We start from the raw sequence: 24,912 nt of genomic DNA, 5'->3' as shown, positions 1-24,912 counted from the left end.
GTCGTAAGAGCGTATATATATAATATTATATTATACTATATAATATATTATTTATTATGTTATATTATATATATAATACAGTATATACACTATATAATTTATGTGTGTGCTGCACATCTTATTGCCTGCATAAAATATTTGGTGTATTTTAGTGTTAAAAATGCCTTCAGGAACAGAACCTTTCATTTAAACAGTGTTCCTATGGGAAAATGTGTTTCGCTTTACAACGTTTCGCTTTACAACGCCATTTTGAGTAACGCATTGTGTCGGATAACCGAGGACTGCCTGTATTCCAAAATGTAGCCCCTTTAACTATTAAATGCTACAGAAAGGGCTCATATTCATTTTGCTGTGGGAAAGTCCTTAGTTCCCATATTTGTAATGTTACACGATGAAATGTTAACCTTACTTCTGCTCAATATACAGTAGTAACTATTTCTGTGACTATCCACTTCTGCTATTATTAACATAGCAGTTCTTGTTTTCTCCATTAAAGCAGCAATATTACATTCCACACATTTTCCCCCCCATATTTTTTTTTATATGTAAAGCATGTGACAATGTATAAAATTCGACATTCTTACCTAAGCTGACAATCATTTGGTTCTTGTTATACATCTGTAAAAATCCTGATTGTGTGCCTAACATAATGGCCGCCTTTCAGTTCCAATCCTTCAGTCCGTGTAACTCGGCAGCTCCAATCTATCCTTATATTACTAATATAACATTAACTATTGTTTACAGCTCAAACTGCTGGGAACATTGGCAACGAAATTATCACAAAGATGAAAGTGTTGCAAGGATCTTGCACTGTTTGGGAGGTGGGTTAAAAGCTGCTATGCACATCAAAGGATAACAGAAATACACACGTATGTAAGAGCACATTTGTTGGTTACGTCTCCCGCTATATTTATTTTAACCATGCCAAATAAAAATCTAAGTTTTATCATGTGAAAATATCTCATCATTGCGGTAGTAGCGCACCACTAAGGGATTTCTTTTCTCCGTGTACATGTCTGCTATTCCAAAAACGTCCCAGGTACAGCAGCGCACTCCTTTGTGTACAGCACATTTCAAGGGCGAGAGAGGTTCCCCTATATCTGTACACATCAAAGGATGCTTTAAAACTCATTAAAAATGGCATTAGGAGTTGAATAAATCAAAAGAATAAACAGTCACTAGTATCTAATACTACAGAACAGATGTAAAAAAAAAAAAAATAAGATTTCACGTTTTGCTGTTTTAATGACAGCATGGTTCATGGATCACAGGAGCTTTACAACTCATCTGAAAGTTTAGTAGTAAACATCCTGTATTTTACTGAGTGCCTTGTTTAGCACTAAAGAATTTAGGGAGGCTAAGGAGGGGTTGAACATACTGTAGGACTTCAAAGGTAGTGTTGTCCTTTAGCAATGTTAAAACAGTAATTTCACAGATAGTCTAGCATCTGTATGTGATCATGTAACATTACGAATTGCTTACACTCCTGGCATATCAATTCATATCTTAACCCTTGCAATGCATGCAGGGGTATGATAATCTTTGTGGTTTGCTAAAATAGAGGGTCATTTCCGTGGATGAGTTCTCATGTAAGTTAGTAGCTCAAGCCAAAGAATGACAGATAACACAAGATAAACAGCAGTCTGCCCAAGAGTTTGTATTCAAGTGATCACTTAGAAAACAGAATTTTAAAATATGGTAATGACAATTATAGTTAATGTAATGGAAACTAAGTTTTTTAGTTGGCTGACGTTAGTCAGCCTTTCTATAGAAAGGCCGCGCGCGCGCACGGCAGGGAGAGGGGAGCCGACAGACAGTGGCGAAGATGAAGAACTTCATCTTTTCACGCCGCTGCCTGCGCTCAAATGTATGTATTGGTGTGTATGTATGTATGCATGTTTGTATGCATGTTTGTATGGATGTGTGTGTGTGGGGGGGGGGGAGGTAAATAATTGCACACACAACAAAAAATAAATTATGAAACTTTTTTTTTAAATTTAAAAAATCTTACTTACACTCCCCTTACACTTAAACTCTCACAACATATACACACACATACACTTACCTGCAGCTCCCGGCTCTATATACACGGAAAGCATGCGGTACGTGCACGCGCGTTCGCATAGGAACGCACGGCCGCATGCTGTATAGAACAGCCCTAAGAAGCAACAGTTAACTTATGTACATTAACCGTAACTTTGTGTTACTGGCATGAATTAGAAAAAAAAAAAAAAATGTTAATGAAAATCTACATACAAAATCATGCAGATAGAATCAAGCCTGAGGTTGACAATACATTTCAGGTCTACCCGACAGCATATGCTAGGGCACTATTTTTCTACGGGGGGTTCCCCGGGCATCCTAAAGGGATCCCTGCAATTTTCAGGTCATTTGAAATTTGTACCAAATACAGAAGAATTTACAATGCATCTGATCTCAGACACACTATTAGAGAGGGTTGGAGCTCTGCAGAATTTTACAACATAATTATAGGGTTCCTTATCCAAAAAAAGGGTGAAAACTACTGCAATAAGGGGAGACTCTCGTCCTCTGCACAGGGTAGAGGGAATATTCAATAGCTGATTGCAGCAAAGTACACCATGGCTGTTGATCAGATTAGTAATAATATTTTGGTATGTGTGAATATCAAAAGGTGTTATTTTTTTAAAACTGTTTGCTGCTAATTGACCAACTGGAACAAGCTGATTTATTGGGGAGTGGGGAGGGTCATGGGACTGCTATAGCTGTATAAAACCAACCCCCCCCCCCTGCATTGGCATTAGATAGTGAGGCATTTAAAGTGAGCGTTTTAAGTGAGAATATATAGTTACACTATACTTTGACTAGAGGTGACTTGGGAATGCATCTTTCAACAAACTCTTCTACACAAGGCAACAAACGGTGAGCATATATGACCACACTATGATCCCATGCTTGTTTGCCTGCACAATTTCAACCCCCACCCCTTTACAACTTATTTCACTACAGCCTCTCCCAACACTGACAACACACAACTACCACCTGCACTACTAACTCAGCCCACTGCATAGACCCAAGCATTGCAATTCAGAAAAACATTTGACAAGGTAAAGGCACAGCCCTGCTGTTAAGTCTGCACGCACATTTGGCTCAAAACAGCTCCATGCAGCATTACCTACCTCTGGCATAATGAACCTGCTTTTTACCTCCACTTTGTTCTTTCTCGTAGCCTCATGGAAATGTTACTCCCTCTATCCACTACAAACTCCCCCCTCCTGGTCCACGCCCAACATCACCATACACCCTGGACTACTCAAAAGCCTTGCACTATCTACTGAATGTTGGTGTAGAACCCTGAAAACTAGCACACCAACCACTGCACACTCAAATGGCAAACATTATAAAGAAACAACCCACAAACTACTCAAATTTCTACTCATACCATTACTCTCTTTAGCAAGTGATATTGAACCTAACCCAGGTCCTCCCATTACAACTCTGTCCCATAACCCTGACAATACCCCCATCAAATTCCAAAAAGGGCTATCTGTCGTCCATATAAATATCCGGAGACTGCTGCCCAAACTGGATGAACTAAGAGCATGGTGCCTTATGCATAAACCAAAAGCCCTCGTTCTTACAGAAACATGGCTAACCCCTAAAACCCCTGATGCAAATATTGCCATTCAGGGATACTCCATTTCTAGGAGAGATAGGTCAAAGAGAGGAGGAGGTGTGTTATTTTATATTGCAGACACCTTACAGTTTACACTGTTAAATTGCCCCCCAAGCCCACCCTCTTTTGAAATCCTAGTTGGCAGAATATGCCTCCCCTTTTGTAAGCCCATCTTGCTTGCTGGCATCTAACACCCCCCCCCCCCAAGCCCCTCTACAATCCCTGACTGATATCACCCAGTTTCTTGGCTCCATTTCCTCTCTGAATGAGAATAGTGAGCTGCTAGTTCTTGGGGATTTTATCTTCAATTGGCTTGACCCTAAAGACCATAAAGCCCAGATACAAATCAAATCGCTTAACCTATCGCAACTCATTTCCCAACCCACACGGACAAACCTGAAATCACACAACCATTCCTTGCTTGACTGGATTCTCTCCTCAAATCCCAGCAGAATACAATCCTCTGGCATCCTTCCTGACATTTTCAGTGACCATGCAATAGTGTACTGTGTAAGGAAAATTAAACCGTCCCAATCAAGCCCTAAAATTCTCTTCACTAGAACATTTAGAAACTTTAACCCACAACAGTTTCTGGCTGACCTTACCAACTGCCCTTGGCACAGAATCAATTTAATTCCCGACCCTGATTCTGAGCTCGACTATTTCCAATCAGAGTTCTTAAAATTCTGTGATACCCATGCTCCACTACGCAGAATAAGGGTACGAGGTGCCCACCTTCCATGGGTTACACCTGACCTTATAGCACTTTACCAGTTCAGGGATGCCTTGTGGAAAAGCTACAAAGTAACTGGCACTACCAAGGATCTCAATCACTACAGATGCCTGCGGAACATGTGCAGAAGGCAAACAAGGCATGCAAAAGCACAATATTACTCTGACAATCTCCTCCAGAATACATCAAACCCAGCTAACTTCTGGAAGGTTATCAACAACATATTCCAGCCTTCTAACCATCAACAGCCAAGTAATTTCACTAAGGGGGATATTACTCTGACAAACCCCACCGACATTGCAAATGCATTCAATGATTACTTTGTGGGGTGTGCTACTAACTTATTAGCGAAACGCAACCCAAACCACAAACCTGAATCTCATCCTGGGAGTACCCATATAGCCCCAACCCCTCCCAACACTGCCCACAATTTTCAATTTGGCCCAGTATCCGAACAGGAGATTACACAAGCGCTCCTTATTAAAACTAAGCAGCCAATGTGTGTGGACCTGGCCTACTACAATCTAGGTTCCCAAGACTCGGTGCCCAACCAATTGCTTCCATAGTCAACTCTATCCTGCCTGCAGGCCATATCCCTAAGACCTGGAAAACTGCCAGAGTTGTCCCAATCTTCAAAAGTGGGGACAAAAACACTGTCTCAAACTACAGGCCAATCTCCCTTCTCCTAATCCTATCCAAAGTCATGGGAAAATGTGTCGACTCCCAATTAAGCGATTACTATAACAAGACAAATTTCCCTAGCCAATTCCAATCTGGGTTTCGCCCCAAACACTCCACCGTAACTACCCTGCTAAAAGTTTGCAATGAAATCCAGTGTGGAATGGAATGACGACAACTCACTGGTGCAGTATTCTTAGATTTTGCAAAGGCTTTTGATAGTTGATCATGCTATCCTGCTTGACAAGCTCCAGAGCTCTGGAATAGGGAAGCATGCTTTAAACTGGTTTCAGTCCTACCTATCAGGAAGATCCCAACATGTGTCCATCTCGGGCTCTAACTCCAACTCCCTGGATATCACCTGTGGTGTCCCGCAAGGCTCTGTTCTGGGGCCCCAACTCTTCTCAGTGTTCATTAATGATCTTCCCACAGCTTGTAAGGAAGCCTCAATACACATGTATGCAGATGACACAATCCTATATGCACACAGCCATAGCCTCTCTGACCTTGAACACATACTTCAGTCTGACATTTTGAGACTCGAAAACTGGATTTCCCAAAACAAACTGTTTTTAAACACTGACAAGACTAACAATGGTATTTGGGACCAAGACTAAATTTTTAAAGCTTCCAGTGACTGAGCTCCAGATCAGAACCAACGCTAACACCACCCTAACTCCTGTTATTAGTTTTAAATACCTGGGCATATGGTTTGACTCCCACTTAACATTCGGAATGCACATTGATACCCTGACATCCAAAACCTATGCCAAACTAGGTGTACTTTACAGGAACAAATCCTCCCTAGGCCTGCTGGTCAGAAAGCGTATTGCACAGCAGATGCTAATGTCAATTATCGACTATGGAGACATAGTATATGGCTCGGCACCCCAAACCCACCTTGGCAAACTTGACACCCTCTACAATTCAATTTGTCTTTCGTTCTCCAATGCAACAACACACATCACTGTGAAATGCTCAAAGAACTAGATTGGTCATCACTCGAGTCTAGGCGCAAAGTTCACCTTTCCTGTCTTGCCTTCAAATACTTTCTGGGCAATCTACCCACCTATATGAACAAGCTCCTCACCCCACCACATGCAGCACTTATCATCTGAGATCTGACTCCAAAAGACTGTTCATGGTCCCAAGGCTCAACAAAGTATCCGGCCGCTCCTCCTTCTCTTACCGTGCACCCCAAAACAGGAAAACCTACCGGAGACTCACATCCACCACCAGTTTAAGTTCTTTCAAAACTAAGGCTGTCTCACATTTTAATCTGGTCTGTAACTGTTACACAAGCCTATAATATACATCTTCTCTAACTGTGCATGCAATGTATTGTATATAATGTATACCCTTTTCATTTATGTAACTGTATTTGTAACCATGTATTATTTGTCATATTAACTATGCCCAGGACATACTTGAAAACGAGAGGTAACTCTCAATGTATTACTTCCTGGTAAAATATTTGATAAATAAATAATAAATAAATAAATGCACCATCAAAGCACAGTTCTGAGACATGAGATGCCAGTTCAGATTTACCCTTGCTTTGTCTTTGCATACCCGTGTGAACACAGCATGTAACATTTGGGTGAGAATCAAAATCCCATGCTGGGCTAATTGTCCTTCTGAAAACCGCTTTGATGCAGACATTCCCTGCGGTTCAAGGGAAGATAATTGGAAGCTGAGAGAGACCGTTTCTGTCCCACTCTGACTCAGTGGTCTTTCTTATACCTTGTTGACAAAAACAACGCAACAGCTTTACTAATGTCTAGCTAGATCAGGAAGTGTTTAATAAAGAAGTGTTTCCATTTCCTGGCATTGCTCAGCAGGAGACTGCAAGAGGCTTTCACACAGGAAGGCGTTATAAGAATGCATCCTCTCATGTCACAAGTGAAGTAAAGGCAGACTCTTGTACTCAGACTTTCTTCTGCAATCATTCTATCATTATGTATTTTATGTTGTATTGACTGATTAGAATAGCAATGAATATGATTAGGATGGCAGGAGTGAGGAAATGAGGGCCAATGTCTTGTTACATAAAATAAAATGCAGCATACTGTACACTTATTTTTTTTACTTCTTTTTCATGTATTTTTTTTTAAATAAAGAAAGCTAATTTTGACGTAGAGTTCAACCATTTTCACCTTTAATAAAACAATGAAGGTCCTACAACATTAATATCACCTAATTTGATCTTAAAAAGGGAAGTCCCTCCGAGGAGGAGAGTGTACTAAGGACAGTGGCGCAGGTTTCATAAGTTGATTTACACAATTTGCTTAATTTTTTTTGTGTGTGTGTGTGTAGCCCTGTTTCCCCCTGAACACAGGAACTCCTGAAGTTGCTTCTTATACCTGTTGGCATGCAAGCCCTGAGCCTCCGCCACGGGGAGCCTAGGCCCTGGGGTAATATATATGTGTGCAGCGCCTCCACCTGGGAGGGATCCTGACAGAGCGGGAGGAGCCCCTCACAGGACATAACCCAATAATATACTTGGTATGATAAATAAATAGTAATACTTTATGTAAGATCATATGCTTATCACTGTAACATGTATAAAAGCAGTACATACCTTTCTCACTAAACGTACAACTAGCCAACGCGTCACGCAGGATGCAACCCTCCACCGTGTTCCCCACACCGTGTCCAATGTCCCACAACCAACCCCAAGTGTGTGGCGACCGCGCGGCCCACTAGTGTGAGAGTATTTTAGTTGGTACATTTGTTGTAAGGTTACCTGCCGGGCGCTCCAGCACCCGGTCACTCCAACTGCAACCAGAATGGATCCGCGATCCAGCGACCTTTGCTCCTGTGTCGTGATCTCCACATGAAAGGCTGTCCTCTGAGGTGATCCCACCTTGTGGTAGTCTCTTTGGATTGAGGGGGTCTGGTCCCAGACCCCTCTCCTGGATATGCAGTGTCCGCTGGATCCCTACCTTTCTATGCATCTCTAATGGGGCAGGTTCCCTATCCTAGGGCCTGTCCCTACAGCAGCCACAAACTGAAGGGTGTCTCAGGGTCCTAGCTGGGGCCTAGGACGATTCTGGCCAAGTGCAGAGGGTCACTGACCCCTGCACACTCACCACCTACCCCTAGCCTCTCCTGTCGCCGACTGACTCAACGTGCTCCCCTGTCAGCCCTTTCCTCACTTCCCTAGAGGAATCCTAACACACTATTGGCTCTCTGGCGTTAGGTGGTCGTCCCTGGTACTCATGGGACTTGAAGTCCCCTGCTATAGCCTCCTCCTGATTGGCTGCCCTTTGTGCGCTTACCACTGCGCATGCGCGAGTTCCCATGGCCTCCTCAACTCCTAACCTCAATCCAAGATAGCGGTCCCCGCTAAACGGGTGCGCCGCGACCGGCTCGCCCCACCAGCCGCCCACGTCACGCAGCTTCAGCACCTGCACGCCCCCTCGCTCACGCCCCCACCCTTGTGGCCAGCTGGCAGGTCCGTCACTGACTCCGGCGGCACCCGCGGCTGGCTCCAAGGTAAGGTTGGGGGGGGGGGGGGGGTAAATGGAAGCCCACTAGACCGGGGCTACATGTGTATAACTATTTTTACATTTTCAAAATTTCTTGTGCAATAACCACGCAGAGACCTTTTGAGTCCAACAGAAGTAAACTGCATAATGCAGTACTGTGCACCTGTATTTCTGCCACAAACCAAAACTCTACCTGTTAAGCAGCAATCCAATTGCCTCAACAAAGCAGAACCACAACACTTTCCGCTCAGTGAACCTCGGGTTACCAAGATATTTATCGTGTTAGTTGCCGGTATCTCATGGTGTATCTAAACTAGCCACTGTTGCTTGGCCAAAAAAAAAAAGCAACTGATGACATTGTGTCTTCCTATTGGCCAGAGGATCATGGAGCTATTTAAAACAGCCATATTATTTCCTCAGATTGAGCCCAGGCAATTAATATGGCAATTATCTTTGTAACCGTGGCTCTCCAAAGCCGACAATAACACTGTTCAACTTTGCCAGCCCGATTCCAAATATGTAATATTGTAGAGTGTTCACCCATGAATGGTAGAACAAAACGGCACCCCAGAGGACGTGGTTCAATAAAAAAGTGACAGATGATCAACGTTTCAATCGATTAAAAAGGTCCAAGTTGTGGATCGAAACGTCGATCATCATCATATACAATAAATATTTTTCACTTTTAAACAAGTCTTCTGCCGTGCTGTTTTGTTCTACCATTCATGGGTTAACACGCCAACATTGGATGCACCAGTTCAGGTGCAGTGCGTGCCCCCCGAGGCGTTACCTGTGAGAGTCGCGTGAGTGCATCTTTTCTCTCTACATCCAACTACAGTATGGAAAAACATCAATAAAAAAAACAAATCCCAGGCGGAATTGCTACTCTAAGTTTGCCAAATGTGCGAAACAAAAAGTGAATCCCTGCGCTTCTCCCTTTGGGATAGCAATCAATGGGGAATATATATATATATATGCAAATATAACTGTATGCTCATTTGCATGTCTTAGGCAGGTCTGCAACCCCGCCTTTCCCCATTATCACCCAGCATACAGCACTTCCACTGCAGCAAGTTTATATATATATATATATGTCTGCAAGTGAAGACATGTCTGCAAGTGAAGTGAAATAATGGGACCTTGCTTTGGGATTATATACCTAGAAGAGGAGGGGCTGGCCTGCCACAAACTGCTCAATAAGCAGTTGCAGGTGATTGGCTAAATATATTAAATTACACCATAGTAGTGTTGCCCTCTAGGAGCGTGCTGCAAAGGATTAAAATCGGCCCAACAAATAATGTAAAACAAATATAATCACTGCGCTTCTCCACGTGAGGAGCATGCAGCTAGTCTCCTTTTCTCTTATAGGTATTTACACCATACATATACATACACACACACACACACACACACACACACACACACACACACACACACACACACACACACATATTTATTCCCCATTGATTGCTATCCCAAAGGGAGAAGCGCAGGGATTCACTTTTTGTTTCGCACATTTGTATGGCCAAATCCTTCACTAGCTGCATGCTCCTTATACGGAGAAGCGCAGTGATTATATTTGTTTTACATTGTAAGTTTGCCAAAAACATTTTGAAACAGCACATTAGTCTTTATATATACTTTTTTTTTTTTTTAACCTTATTTAAAACATGGGGTCCCCCGCAGCTGAATCACAGCACTCTAAGGTACAAGAATCCCCCTATGTCCAGAGATTTCATTTTGAAATTCCCTTACAATAATTATTGTCTGGGAGAAACGATACGACCACTCTGGCAGTCAATAGGAAGATTTAATGCCATTACAGATTACCATTGGGTGTCTCCGGAATCATCTTGTTTTCCTTGAAACTATTGGCAAATGTAATTTTTTTAAAAATAAATCTCGTAAAAAAACCGAGGGATTCTAGAAGCTGTAAGTGCTGCTATTCAGCTGAAGAGAAATCCCTTGGTCTCATCGAGCTTCTGAATGGGGGAGTACTTGTCAAGCGTTTATACATCGCTCACTCACCCTATGTGAGAGGACCGCTAGAGATAAGGGGGGCACACATTAAGCACATTGTGATATAACACAAAACTGAGTAGCTGAAGGAAGTCGTACGCTTCATGTCCCAGCTTTCTATGTTTACAAAATAGTCTAAAAATCCTTATCCATGTCTAATTATTGGAAGCAAAAGTGAATCACTTAGGTACAACTCTTAAGCATGTTTCATGTGTCATTGATTCATTTTGATCACAGATTCATTTGCCCCCTTTATAAACTCCTTTGATTTCAAATTGCTATCCGACACCTTGCAGGCTCCTGCGAATGTACAGTAGGGAGGTTAACTCACATGCCGGAACTGAGGGGGTCCTTCCCAGCATATAATCTCATGTATAATTTAAACCTATAGGTAAGGGGGCGAAGGGTGCTCCAATCGCCGGGAAACCTATCAATCAATAAATCTTGAAGGACTCCAAATAGACTATGACGGAGTGGGTATGTTTCCAAATGGCCTGTGAGTCACCAATATACACCAAGATCCACAATACTGGAGGAAGCGTAATAATGCTTAAGTCACCTCACATGCACCTCATGGGGATGATCGAGGTAAAGGTACTCATCTATGATTGGTCATAAAAAATAATCAAAGTATTCTTACCCACTCCTGTAGTCTCTGGTAGTTCACTGTGGCGTGCCAGCCGTAGAAGTAGAGATCCAGAGCAACAGAAAAACAGCGCACTGCCAGGGAGTCAGGTGGTGAAAGATAAAATCTTGTTTATTCAGAACAAAGCCAGTAAAAACATCACCCCAGGAGGGGAACAAAATCCTCCGACATGTTTCGGACGGGTAGGTCCTTTATCAAGGAGTATAGAGCAACGTAGATACCTTATATACCTCTCTCATAACCCTAAATAATCCAGGATAATTGATAATCGACACACCCCTCTGTTGCGCATGCGCGTGACGTCATGCGAGGCGCCACTATGTCAGTAAAGGTGCCGATAAGTGAACACGCCCCCCTCTCCACCAGCGCCCGCCTTCCAGAGGGCTGTACTAGCTCTATGTCTCACCACTGGCCTGGCAATTCACCGTGAGTCCCCGCCCCCAGGATGTACCTTCCGGCAGCTGATTGGTCCGTGCGCCGCACCTAAGACAATAAACACTATGGCAATAATAGAATGCTCCTCACTAACCCCTCAGTGCCTCCGCGAACGGCCCAGGGTACCTCAGGGATAACACTATGATATCAACCATAGCCACTCTGAATACACACACCATGCAATCATAAAAGAATGCAATCCCCCCATAACTGTGTATGTAAACAGGGTGACGTCACCACTGGTGACTAACCTCTGTTGCCCCAGGTCCTATACATACAAAGTTAAACAATACATATTGTGCCAATCCCCTTTCCCAGTTACACATACATAAACGACAGGGGAGGTATATTAAAAGCAGTGCATGATCAAAAGATGAACATAAAACATTCTATCAGCATTACTAAATGAAGATATAGTTCTGCTCTATAATAGATGTGTTCATCCTCCCAGAGTTTTGAACAATGTATCTAATGTGATGATTATCTCTTTTTCTTCAAAAGTCCGACATGTTTATATAAAGAAGCAAAAACATCTGTTAATATTAAGTTAAGTAAACCTTAAGCAGACCAAGGACCATTCACTAGTTACATGAATTCTTATTAGTAAATGATAACTTAACTTTGTATGTATAGGACCTGGGGCAACAGAGGTTAGTCACCAGTGGTGATGTCACCCTGTTTACATACACAGTTATGGGGGGATTGCATTCTTTTATGATTGCATGGTGTGTGTATTCAGAGTGGCTATGGTTGATATCATAGTGTTATCCCTGAGGTACCCCGGGCCGTTCGCGGAGGCACTGAGGGGTTAGCGAGGAGCATTCTATTGCCATAGTGTTTATTGGCTTAGGTGCGGCGCACGGACCAATCAGCTGCCGGAAGGTACATCCTGGGGGCGGGGACTCACGGTGAATTGCCAGGCCAGTGGTGAGACAGAGCTAGTACAGCCCTCTGGAAGGCGGGCGCTGGCGGAGAGGGGGGGGCGTGTTCACTTGTCGGCAACTTTACTGACAGTGCCGCCTCGCATGACGTTACGCGCATGCGCAACAGAGGGGGGTGTCGACTATCAATTATCCTGGATTATTAAGGGTTATGAGAGAGGTATATAAGGTATCTAGGTTGCTCCAGGCTCTATACTCCTTGATAAAGGAACTACCCATCCGAAACGCGTAGGAGGATTTTGTTCCCCTCCTGGGGTGATGTTTTTACTGGCTTTGTGCTGAATAAACAGGATTTTATCTTTCACCACCTGACTTCCTGGAAGTGCGCTGTTTTCTTCTTTTATATTGCTCTATAATTTAAACCTTTTCATTAATGGAAGTCCTTGAGTGCAAAGCAGTCTTATTCAGTGATAAGAGGCACACCCACACTGGAAGATAATGAAAGTGGCAAAGAAAGATGATGGCACAGAGTAAAACATTATATACATATTGCTTTAAGAACTAAATACAGAACAGCCACCTGTGCTGAAGCAGGGACATCCTGAAAACCTGACCTGTTGGTGGCCCTTGAGGACTGGAGTTGCCTACCCCTCATGTAACACCTAAATGCAGGTTTGCAAAAAAAAAAAAAAAACAGTAGTTAACACTAGATTTATATTCTTAGTCTTTACCCATGGCTGCATAAAGCTACCTAAACATACCGTTTCTGGAAGGAGGTAACGCAAAATAACGTTTATTCCACAATCAGAGATTCTGGCTGTTGCATGATAAAATGTTTGCTTTAAAACAATACAGCGAGTTATATCGGTCTCCATTTTTCGGAAGTATTGCAGGAGCTTTCAGTCTATGAAAAACAAACAGATTGATGAAGAATTTGAAGTAACGGATGTAGGGGTTGAGGAAATGTGACACAATACAAATAGGTCTTTGGATCTACCCTCAAATTTCTTCCGATGATTTTCCACAACTTCTTCATAGTTGTATGCAATGTAGCTGTACACCAGGTTTTTATCTGGTTTTATCACCCAACGTAAACCAAAATAGCTGACAAGAGTTCCATATGTCTATAATAAAATAACTATATTAAGAACAGTTGTCTTTTCCAATAGCCCCGCCCTTGGCAGCAGATTTGGACTTTGGTATAAAATGATAACGCAATGACAGATTTGTCTTTTTTCCCCTTCAATATAAAAGGGACTGTGTAAACAGTTTATCTTCCTCTCCGACCACCATGTGCTCATCCAGTGTTATAAATAACCCTGGCAGAGCCTGGAATCTTCCCCCTTCAGAAACACAGACATTACAATTTTCTGACAGCAAGTTAAAAGGATCATTGGTTCTTTTGATTAAATAAAATTATTCAGCTATGCAAGATGTAACACTTATTTGAAGAGTGTCAGATGGAAACGATTCTGTGCATCAAAAAGAGATTCAGTAGGAAGGGGCTCGGCGTTTGTTCAGTGTGGGGTGTAGGCTGTTTTCCTTACACTGGATGACAACCATTGCTTTAATCAGCAGCAGAACAAAGCCCTAAGGACAAAAAAATATATAATTAAAAGGCTTATTTCTACAAAACTTTGGATTACTTTAAACCAGTTTCGCAGAATCAGCCAAAGCACTTCTCTTTTGCTCAAATTGTTCTAATCTGTTCATACTGTAGTTCCACTTGTTCACATAAAAGCCCTGCACTTTTTGTAAATGTCAATGTTGTTGCATTTGTTCAAAATAAATCAATTCCAGCTCAAGTTACATCTTCACGTATTAGTTTCTATTTAACATGACTTTAATCTGGTAATTATTGTATCCCTCATCTGTTAAAAACTAACGAGGTTGCCATTATTAGACAAGCAACATCTGAACGGCACGACCCTGGATGAACAATCTGCCCGTAAAAACAGTTTTCAAAATAGTATATGCAAAGATTGCAAATATGTTTTGAAACAACCTTCAAAGTTCTTTCAAAACTAAGGCCGTCTCACATTTTAAACTGGTCTGTAACTATAACGTAAGCCTATAATATACATCTTCTCTAACTGTGCATGCAATGTATTGTATATAATGTATACCCTGTTCATTTATGTAACTGTATTTGTAACCATGTATTATTTGTCATATTAACTCTGTGCCCAGGACATACTTGAAAACGAGAGGTAACTCAATGTATTACTTCCTGGTAAAACATTTTTATAAATAAATAAATAAATAAAGCATACGGTTACTGTGGAGACATTGAACGTTTTTCATTCTTATACTTGTCATATGTGTTTTAAAAATAGCATCAATCTCCTGCGTTTAACCTCTTCAATGTGACACTGTTCTTATCTCACTTTCATCTAAGGAGGTACTGCCCCTTTAAAAAAAAAATCTTCTTACTTGAATATATAGAACACATATTAGTGAGCATTATTTTGATCCCTTTAGATAATTCATGTACTGTATATTCCTCTTGAAAGTGTTAAGTAATTCCCTGTATGCTGCAGCTACACCTGAATCACACAGCTGAAGGGACAGTGCTTATTAAAAATTATATGAATGATAATGAATGAATGCATAGACATGCTGTGCAGTATGCTGCTGCATAATCATTTCTGACCATGAGCTGCTACTTAAATCACTGTGCCGAGTAACAAATTAACCACCAGGATCTACCTTAAAATAGAAGCTTTCTTGTCTACCTGTCTTGTCAGGTTGCATGTCAACATCAGAAATATTGAATTGGGATGCGCTGCTTCGACTCGACAACAGGTAGAAATACATTGATCCTGCAGTGATGTCCGACACCTGCGTAGGAATTAAGAACATGTTGGTTAAAGAAGGCCGCATCTAGAGAGGCGTAAGAGATTGCAGTAAGAAAATCACTATCAAAACATCATCCCCTTGTTTTTGTAAATCAATAAATATTTCATTATTTTCTTTGAATTAACTACAAATAGCCGTGTAAGTCCAGTTGTAATAGTGCACAGTAACGGAGTACTTCAGTATTAGGTGATACCGTGTTTATTTGGACTAATAGATATTCGAAAGCTTGTCTTATAATATCCATTGTTAGGCTGAGTCCCCGCTGCTGAGCGCCGGGTGTCCTTGCATTTACGGGCGCAGGGGGTGAGGGGGGGGGGCATTGCGGGCTAGCTGAGCAGGCTAGAAAGTAAGATTTTTTTGTTTATCTAAGAGCCGAGCGTGTGTGCCCACACACGAGCACCGCGTGAGCGGGGACTTACATACATCTATATAAGTAAGTAACCGCGGCAAGAGCCGCCCGCTCAGCGCTAGCAAGGCCACAGCCTTAGTCCAAATTAAAAAAAAAAGCTATTACCTAATACTGAAGTACTCATTTACTCTGCATTATTTTCTTTGCAACGTTTGAATGCCGTTTATATTTGTGTACATTGACAGGGCTCTTCATTTTAGTACTTGGTCAAATATTGGTCCGACTAATGTTAGACGGGGGTTCTTTTATTTGATCAAGACACGTTTCAAAACGGAAATATTTCCTCAGCCACACTTCTAATGAGTAGTGTTGCACGTTCAGTGTTTATTCTTGTCAAGCGTGGGAAAGCAAAGTGATGAGTGAACTGTAGGCTTGAACCGTTTCTCAGCCAGAGCGGTCTGCAGCACATTGCAGCTCAAGAGTTACTTTCCCTCTAGTACTAAACAAAAAAGAAAAAGGCAGCGCTAATGAAAAACTGGCCAGCAGCCTGGGATAGAACTCTGACCCCCCAGGTCAGATATAGATAGAAGAAAAAACGTTATATCTATGGCGCTTAGCCAATATGGAATATAAAAGAAAAATATTTTATACAACCAGATAAAAGGTGATATCCACTCGAACTCTCCTCGTGAAGACGATAAATCATGTAAAAGAAATGAAAACAAACATAGTGTAATACAATCACTAAGCAAACACACAACACTATTCACAAATAGTAGACAAACAATAGCTGACAATAGTCAGTCATTCGTTTTGTCTCAGCTATTGTTTGTCTACTGTTTGTGAATAGTGTTGTGTGTTTGCTTAGTGATTGTATTACACTGTTTGTTTTCATTTCTTTTACATGATTTATCGTCTTCACGAGGAGAGTTCGAGTGGATATCACCTTTTATCTGGTTGTATAAAATATTTTTCTTTTATATTCCCTATTGGCTAAGCGCCATAGATATAACGTTTTTTTCTTCTGTCCCTCTAGTAGCGACAAGTTAATGCAATGAGTTGGTAATGCACTGATACTACTAGTCATTGCAACATAAGTTCGGCAGTGGATATTCACAGTTGAGGGCAAATAGCCGCACGGCTATTCGCACTCAGTAGAAAATAAAATGGAAATAAATAAACATCCCAGCCAGGAATCGAACCCTGGTCCACTCTGCTAATGGCCTGGAGCATAACCACTGAGATATAAGACTTTATAATGCTTTTCTAGTGAATAAAGGCATAGAAACCTACTGACATTACAGTATTCATAGCAGCTCGGCTATTCGCACTCAGTTAAGTTGAGTGCAAGTAGCCGCACGGCTATTCGCACTCAGTAGAAAATAAAATGGAAAAAAAAAAAGACAGAACACTCTTCTATTGACATTCTATACCCCCTGCATCTGTAATGAGCGCGGCTTTAGGCTGAGTCCCCAGTCAGCACTGTGACACGCGCCCGGCGGGGGGCGGCGCATGCACAGCGCTAGTCCGCGATCTGCGGTCTGAGGGGAGAGAGAAAGTTTGTGACGGGAGGGGGTGTGGCGGTAGGTTTGCGGGGGCGTGGCCATGACGTCTCGCGGCTGGTTTGCCCTCATTGGCTGAACCGCCGGCGGGGGCGTGGCCACGCCTCCGTCACAAATGCCAATCTCAAACTCTCAAAGCCTGAGAGGGAGCGTGGCGTGCTGGCACACGAGCGCTGCGCCCTGCTCGGCCGTGCAATTTGTGGCTAGGTGCACGCTCATCGGGGGGCGCGGCCACAACGGCACTGAGCTGGTTCACCCTCATTAGGTGAACCGCTTACGTGACGCGCTTGGAGGCGGCAAATTCAATTTTGCTTGCTCTGCAAGCGTCTCAAGCCCCGATGCTCACCCTGGACAGACACATAAGGCCTCGGCCAGGGTTCCTGCTAGCGTGCGGAGGCGCGCTGAGGCTCAGGGAAAGCGGGTGCTTTCCCTGGCCTTAGACAGCGCGCCGTCCGGGGGTGCGTCGGGGGCGTGTTGGCGGGCGGACCAGTGACGTCACGGAACTGGTTCGCCCTCATTCGGCGAACCGCTCACGTGACCGAACCTGCGCGCCGGCAAGCGGGGAAATGTAAAATTTCCCTAAGACCTACGCTTCCGCAAGTGCGCAGAAGCGTAGGCGAGCCCCTACTAAAGCCGCTCTCAGTGCCGAGCGGAAGCGCGCCTCCGCCCGCAAGCACTAAACATGGACGCGGCCTTATGCATAATGATGTATACCAATTATAAACTGGGTTACGATATATGTGCTGTACACCATTGATCTTAATCAGGGCCGCCAAAAGCGGGGGAGAAAGGGTACTGGCGTCCCTGGCCCCGTGGGCCACGCGCAGCCGGGCGCCTGTTAATTAAAAAATATACGCCGTGCGGCTATTTGCACTCAACTCTGAATATCCACTGCCCATAAGTTCACTGCATGCATGTTTTCAATTGGTACTGTAAGTCATCTTGTGTTAGACTCTAATTATTTTGCTGCTAAAGTCCCTGTGGTGCAACAACACCCTCATCTAGTAGTATGTATAAGGCTTTAATTTGGCTGTTGTTATTTTTTTATTTTTCTCTTTCAAACGAATCCAGTCCCATTCACAGCCAAGCAGGTTATCACATTCTGTAACTTAAAACCTATTCCTATCTGTAAAGCAAACTAAAAAAAAGATACTTTTCCATCAGAGGATAGATTTTTCAACACCTGTAGCACTGCTTTTGTCTTAAATAAAAATATTGCTTGGCAGAGGTGAGCAATGAGAACAATGTATTCCACAAAAAAAAGTATTAAAAACAACATGCAGATCTAGGCGCTAACGTCTTTCTGTAAAACTGCTGCCTTTAATTATGGTCTTGCTGGGAGACACCAGCAACAGGCAACAGGAAGAAATGTTAATTTGAAACCTTCATATGAAAAAAAAACTCTAGCCTTAATGGTCACAATACTTTGTGCCAACTACCGGTTAAGCTTTCAGCTGCATAATGCTGCTTAGAAGTTTGGCAAGAATTGTGTTATAGCGCCATGTGGAAAACAAGGGCTTCAATCAATATTGCAAGTGCATTTTACGTATGTCACTGGTACCATATTTAGTAATAGAGCAACTACAGGATCTTTCTGCCGATATACTTTGCAAATTGTATGACCACTAATAAAATATACCCACGATTAATCAAGCATTCAGCCTTCCGTATCAAGTAATGTTATTCATTTATGTCTACAACAGAGATGGTCCCCATTGCCCCAGTTAATGCCATAACCCTGGCTAGTGCTTACCTGTGTTTGATTCAGTGTTGGAGGTGCTGAACGCCTGTAGAAGGTAAGAAACTGGCAGAAGTTTCCTGATCACTCAGCGTATACTGAACAATATATTTCACATCACTGACAGTTGCCCATAATGTCCTGCTGCAACAACGTGAGATGACCATATGGTGTTTTCAGAGGCATTAAACTAATTCTAGGTGATGGCAGGGGGCTTTGTATGGCTGTTTTACAATATGTGTACCTGTTCAAGGTCTCATTTCTGTTCCCTGTAGGCCATTTAAAAGTATCACTCTGCTAAAGTTACCCAGAGCATCCTCAAAGTAAGGAGATTCACTTCAGATAAATATTATCTAGTATTGAGTCCACACAAAAAACTTTAATGTAGCAAGGCACTTTGATATTGGGTTACCAATAAGATGATATTAGGCTAACACTAGGCATTATAATCCTAATGATTTGTAACTAATAGCACCACAGTTTTTTGTTATACCAATAGGTTTACCTTCCTCAATCAAAAAAAATAAAGTCACTGATTTTAGTTGATTATAATGTAAAATCAGAAATGGGCCAGTTTATTTTAGACATAAAGCCGCAATCCCAAAAATTTCCATTTTTTTGCAATACACTTTTTCAACTGTTTATTATTTAACAACTGTTATTAAGACAACCCCTGTTGTTTTTACTGTGTATGAATAGCAAAGGCCCTGGGAGGGAAATGTTCAGCATTATATTATATGTAATATGTTATATTTCCGTAATGCAACTACAGGATGTAAATGACGAAGATGAGAGAACAGCTGCTTTAAAGCACCTCGGATTTCCATCTGCAGACAGATAATCCTCAAGCAGCTAAAAACATTTCCATCATAATGAGCCAGGCTTTGAGTCACAGGTCTGTAAGGGTTACCAATAGGGACATGCACCTTAATAAGTATGACCCCCCGCCTGTTGTAAAACACGGCAAGTACATATGATGATATAGCAATACAGCAGCTAGCTGTTTCTATAGGTGATGTAGCAATACAGCAGATAACCATTACTATATGTTATATAGCAATATGGCAGATAGCTGTTTCTACAGGTGATACAGCAATAAAAGGCAGATAGCTTTACATTGGCAGGCCTCTGTGGCAATAGATGCGTTATGGGTGTTTTTTTGAGGGGGTGTTCATGCTTATTAAACACTTCTCTGTGGTGTTGCAAACTTAAAATTATAAGTGAGAGGGTGATATCATCTGACAGATAGCCCCCACACCAGAGCGCCTTAAGCATGTTAGCCTGTCCCCGCCTTATTGCCTTCTCCTGTCAGTGTATCATCTTGTGCACAGTGTGTACATGAGACACCCACACACACCAAGTTCAGAGGGAGCCTCCTCTCTCTCCCCCCCCCCCCCCCCTCGGGGTCAGGGCCTCCTCTCTCCCCCCCCCCCTCCCCGGGGTCAGGGCCTCCTCTCTCTCTCCCCCCTGGGGTCAGGGCCTCCTCTCTCTCTCTCCCCTCCCGGGGTCAGGGCCTCCTCTCTCCCCCCCCCCTCCCCGGGGTCAGGGCCTCCTCTCTCTCTCCCCCCCCCCGGGGTCTGGGCCTCCTCTCTCTCTCTCCCCCCCCCCCGGGGTCTGGGCCTCCTCTCTCCCCCCCCCCCCGGGGTCAGGGTCTCATCTCCCCCCCCCCTGGGTCAGGGCCTCCTCTCTCTCCCCCAGGGGTCAGGGCCTCCTCTCTCCCCCCTTCCCCCCGGGGTCAGGGCCTCCTCTCTCTCCCCCCCGGGGTCAGGGCCTCCTCTCTCTCTCCCCCCCCCCTGGGGTCAGGGCCTCCTCTCTCCCCCCTTCCCCCCCGGGGTCAGGGCCTCCTCTCTCTCCCCCCCGGGGTCAGGGCCTCCTCTCTCTCTCCCCCCCCCCCGGGGTCAGGGCCTCCTCTCTCTCTCCCCCTCCGGGGTCAGGGCCTCCTCTCTCCCCCCTTCCCCCCCGGGGTCAGGGCCTCCTCTCCCCCCCCCCCCCCCGGGGTCAGGGCCTCCTCTCTCTCCCCCCCGGGGTCAGGGCCTCCTCTCTCTCTCTCCCCCCCCCCCGGGGTCAGGGCCTCCTCTCTCCCCCCTTCCCCCCCCCCGGGGTCAGGGCCTCCTCTCTCCCCCCTTCCCCCCCGGGGTCAGGGCCTCCTCTCTCCCCCCTTCCCCCCCGGGGTCAGGGCCTCCTCTCTCTCCCCCCCCCCCGGGGTCAGGGCCTCCTCTCTCCCCCCCCCTCCCCCCGGGGTCAGGGCCTCCTCTCTCCCCCCCCCCTCCCCGGGGTCAGGGCCTCCTCTCTCCCCCCCCCCCCGGGGTCAGGGTCTCATCACCCCCTCCACCCCCCCGGGGTCAGGGCCTCCTCTCTCCCCCCCCCCCCCCGGGGTCTGGGCCTCCTCTCTCCCCCCCCCCCCCGGGGTCAGGGTCTCATCTCCCCCCCCCCCCCGGGGTCAGGGCCTCCTCTCTCCCCTCTCTCCCCCCCCCCCGGGGTCAGGGCCTCCTCTCTCCCCTCTCTCCCCCCCCCCCGGGGTCAGGGCCTCCTCTCTCTCTCCCCCCCCCCCCGGGTCAGGGCCTCCTCTCTCTCTCCCCGGGGTCAGGGCCTCCTCTCTCCCCCCTTCCCCCCCGGGGTCAGGGCCTCCTCTCTCTCCCCCCCGGGGTCAGGGCCTCCTCTCCTCCCCCCCCCCGTGGTCAGGGCCTCCTCTCTCTCTCTCCCCCCCCCCCCCCCCCCCCCCCGGGGTCAGGGCCTCCTCTCTCTCTCTCCCCCCCCCCTCCCCGGGGTCAGGGCCTCCTCTCCTCCCCCCCACCCCCCCGGGGTCAGGGCCTCCTCTCTCTCTCCCCCCCGGGGTCAGGGCCTCCTCTCCCCCCCCCCGGGGTCAGGGCCTCCTCTCTCTCCCCCTCCCCCCCCCAGGTCAGGGCCTCCTTTCTCTCTCCCCCCGGGGTCAGGGCCTCCTCTCTCTCTCCCCCCCCGGGGTCAGGGCCTCCTCTCTCTCTCCCCCCCCGGGGTCAGGGCCTCCTCTCTCTCTCCCCCCCCCCCCGGGGTCAGGGCCTCCTCTCTCTCTCCCCCCCCCCCCGGGGTCAGGGCCTCCTCTCTCTCTCTCTCCCCCCCGGGGTCAGGGCCTCCTCTCTCTCTCTCCCCCCCGGGGTCAGGGCCTCCTCTCTCTCTCTCTCCCCCCCCCGGGGTCAGGGCCTCCTCTCCTCCCCCTCCTCGGGCAGATAGGACAGCACGGCCATGGCCTCCCCGCAGGCCTCCTCCACCCTGCGGACCTGCTCCCGGCTCAGCCTCTCCCGCCAGGCCCCCACCACCTCCCGCGCATCCCGGGCGGACACCTCGAAGGCCCGGTTACCGGAGCCGGAGGAGCCGGCGGGGCCCCGCGTCATGTTGAGCAGGAAATCCTCCAGCTCGGGCAGCGCCGGCAGCCCGGCGAAGCGCAGCAGGCGGCCCAGCTCCTCCCGGGGCCTCAGCACCAGGTCCTCGTAGCGCAGCTTCAGGTAGCGCCGGCGCAGCCAGTCCGGGGCGGGAGGCCGCAGCAGCAGCAGGTCCCGCAGCCAGGCCTGGCAGATCACCTCCAGGGCCCCGCTCAGCAGGTAGTCGGCCCCACCCCCCCGGTGCAGGAGACCGTGCACCCCGTCCCGCTGCAGCCGGCCCCGCAGCAGCTGCACGCTCTCCCGCAGCAGCGAGCGCCCGGAGCGCAGGCGGGAGTTGTGCACGGCCCGCGGGTCCCGGAACAGCTGCACCACCCGCAGGTTCAGCGCGGGGTCCCGCAGCAGCGGCTGCAGCGCCGCCACCTCCAGCAGGCGCACGTCTTTAATCACCATCACCGGGTAGCGCCGGCACTCCCGCTCCAGCTCCCGCAGGGGCCGGCCCGGGCAGCGCCGCTCGCACTCCCCCTGCTCCACCAGCCCCACCCGGTCCCGCCGGCCCCCCGGCGCGCACAGCGGGGCGCTGCACAGCACCTTGCTGCTCCTCCAGCCGAAGAGGCCGGCGGTGCTCAGGTTAGCGCCGGCGTACAGGCGCAGCGCGGAGAAGTCGCACTGGAAGAGGGAGCGCAGCAGGTCGCGCAGCGCCCCCTGCAGGCTGCGCGCGTCCCCCGGGTACAGGGACTGCCACACGTGCCAGGCCGGCTCGTACAGGTAGAAGACCCGCGGGTGCTGGTTGAAGAGCTCCCCGAGGAAGGACGAGCCGCTGCGCCAGGTGGCGTGCAGGTAGATGTGTGTGCGGGGCGAGGCCGGGGGGTCCGGGTCCGCCTCCTCCTCCTCCGCCTCCTCCGCCTCTTGCCACTGTGCGGGGTCCAGGCGCGGGCAGCGCCGGGGAGGCTTCTCCCAGCCTCCTGCACTGTCCTCTGTCCCGCGGCTCCGGCCTCTCCACCAGCTGCCCTCCTGCAGAAGCAGGGAGAGGAGCAGCAGCAGCAGCGCCGAGTACAGGAGCAGCACCAGCCACAGCTTCCTCGCCCGCCGCTTCTTCATCGCCGCGGGGAGATGTCACACAGTGTCTCTCCTCAGTGTCCGTGCAGCCTGCTCCTGTGCCGGGCAGCCAGCGCCGGGGTCATGTCTGGCTGCTGCCCGGTCTCTTGTCTGACACCTTTCTGTCCTCTGGCAGCAGCAGCAGCAGCTTTATAACTTGGGTAACTTTTCCTCTGAAGTGCACTTTTACTTCCCTCCGACAAGCCACCCTTGCCTCCCCTCTGTATGATGCCCTTGTCCTTGCTCGGGGTGCAGGGCTGTGCCTGTATGTGCCCCTGGCAGACACAGTGCTGCTTCTCCTATCTCTGCTGCAGCCTCTTCTTGCCAATCCTCCCGCTGCTGCTGTTACTGTGCCGCCTGCTTCACATGTCCCTTCCCAGCTCTGGTCCTCACCCTCTCTAATCAACTAAGGACAGAGAGGAAAACAAGCACCAGCAGCAGTGGCATTTTCACAACAATGTTGCTGAAGATAGGAGCCCAGCTGGAGTGTTTCTCATCTGCTTACACAGTTTGTTTGCCTGTTTCATGCTTCTCTCCTCTAGCTCAGCACGCCCAGGGGGTGGTACTGTATGCTAAATAATAAGGCGGCTCCCACTAATCGCATTGAACTGTTGAAAATCTCACTGCTGTTACTCTCACTTTTTCATTTGCTGCCATTCCTACACGTTCAGCAGCTAACAACTTCCATACTAAGTGAATACTTTATTGCATAAGCAAATTATTTGAATGCACTCGTTTTGGGGGGTTTAATGTTTACCATCTCAATACAGTATTGTATGTATATCTTTATTTATATAGCACCGACGGTGTACGCAGCCCTTTACACAAGACAATACAGTACAGGTAATTATAATACAATAAGTGCAGCAAAGGCAGACAATAGGAACGGAAATCCCTGCCCCGAAGAGCTTACAATCTAAGTGGTATGTTGGGAAACTTACAGACACAGCAGGTGAGGAAATAAGTGCAGTAGATGGCAGTGCTTGGCCACAATGGTTGGCAGGAGCGACTGTGGGTGTGGGACATTAGCCATGAGTGCAGGCTATTGAAATGCTTTATTAAAGAGGTGAGTTTCAAGATTTGTCTTAAAGGTGGAGAGAGACGGTGCTTGGTGTATACTGAGTGTGAGGGGGAAAGGGTTTAAGGCAAGAGAGAACTGTAGAGGTGGAAGGTGGAGACGAGACAATTATGGGTGTGTGTGTGTGTATATCTTTATCGATAATAAAAGGGGAAGGGTGGGGGAAATGTCTCTTGCTACAGTCTAGTGTGGGGGCCACCTTGATGAAGAGTCATTGTATGACAAGAAACGCGCGTCGGTGCGTGGTGCACACTAATGACGCTAATCTAATGCGATCTCTACCTAGATGGTAGAGCAATATGTCTCTCAGTTAGCAGAGACAAATTTTAGTCTCTAA

General features: G+C 46.8%; 1 protein-coding gene across 5 annotated transcripts; it reads right to left on the bottom strand.

Annotated features, from left to right (window-relative positions):
* Positions 1-13,315: 13,315 nt before the first annotated feature.
* CHST7 (carbohydrate sulfotransferase 7) lies at positions 13,316-24,041 on the bottom strand. 5 transcript variants are annotated; one of them, XM_075590585.1, is made up of 3 exons: positions 22,364-24,037; positions 15,274-15,379; positions 13,316-14,128 (listed from the first exon to the last, which is right to left on the bottom strand). In XM_075590585.1, exons 1-3 carry the CDS (start codon positions 23,498-23,500, stop codon positions 14,106-14,108), a joined length of 1,266 nt encoding a protein of 421 aa, XP_075446700.1. In that variant the 5' UTR covers positions 23,501-24,037; the 3' UTR covers positions 13,316-14,105. The 5 variants fall into 5 exon arrangements, 3 of the variants coding, with proteins under 3 accessions (XP_075446700.1, XP_075446698.1, XP_075446699.1); XM_075590583.1 differs by having other exon boundaries at positions 15,248-15,379; positions 22,364-24,036; XR_012799891.1 differs by lacking the exon at positions 22,364-24,037 and adding an exon at positions 19,062-20,455 and having other exon boundaries at positions 14,096-14,128.
* Positions 24,042-24,912: the final 871 nt, after the last annotated feature.

Source organism: Ascaphus truei, chromosome 3 (genome assembly GCF_040206685.1).
Source record: "Ascaphus truei isolate aAscTru1 chromosome 3, aAscTru1.hap1, whole genome shotgun sequence".
In the NCBI taxonomy this organism is placed as follows: Eukaryota; Metazoa; Chordata; class Amphibia; order Anura; family Ascaphidae; genus Ascaphus; species Ascaphus truei.
Note: the sequence above shows the minus strand (reverse complement) of the source record. Positions and strands in the feature narration are given on the sequence as shown.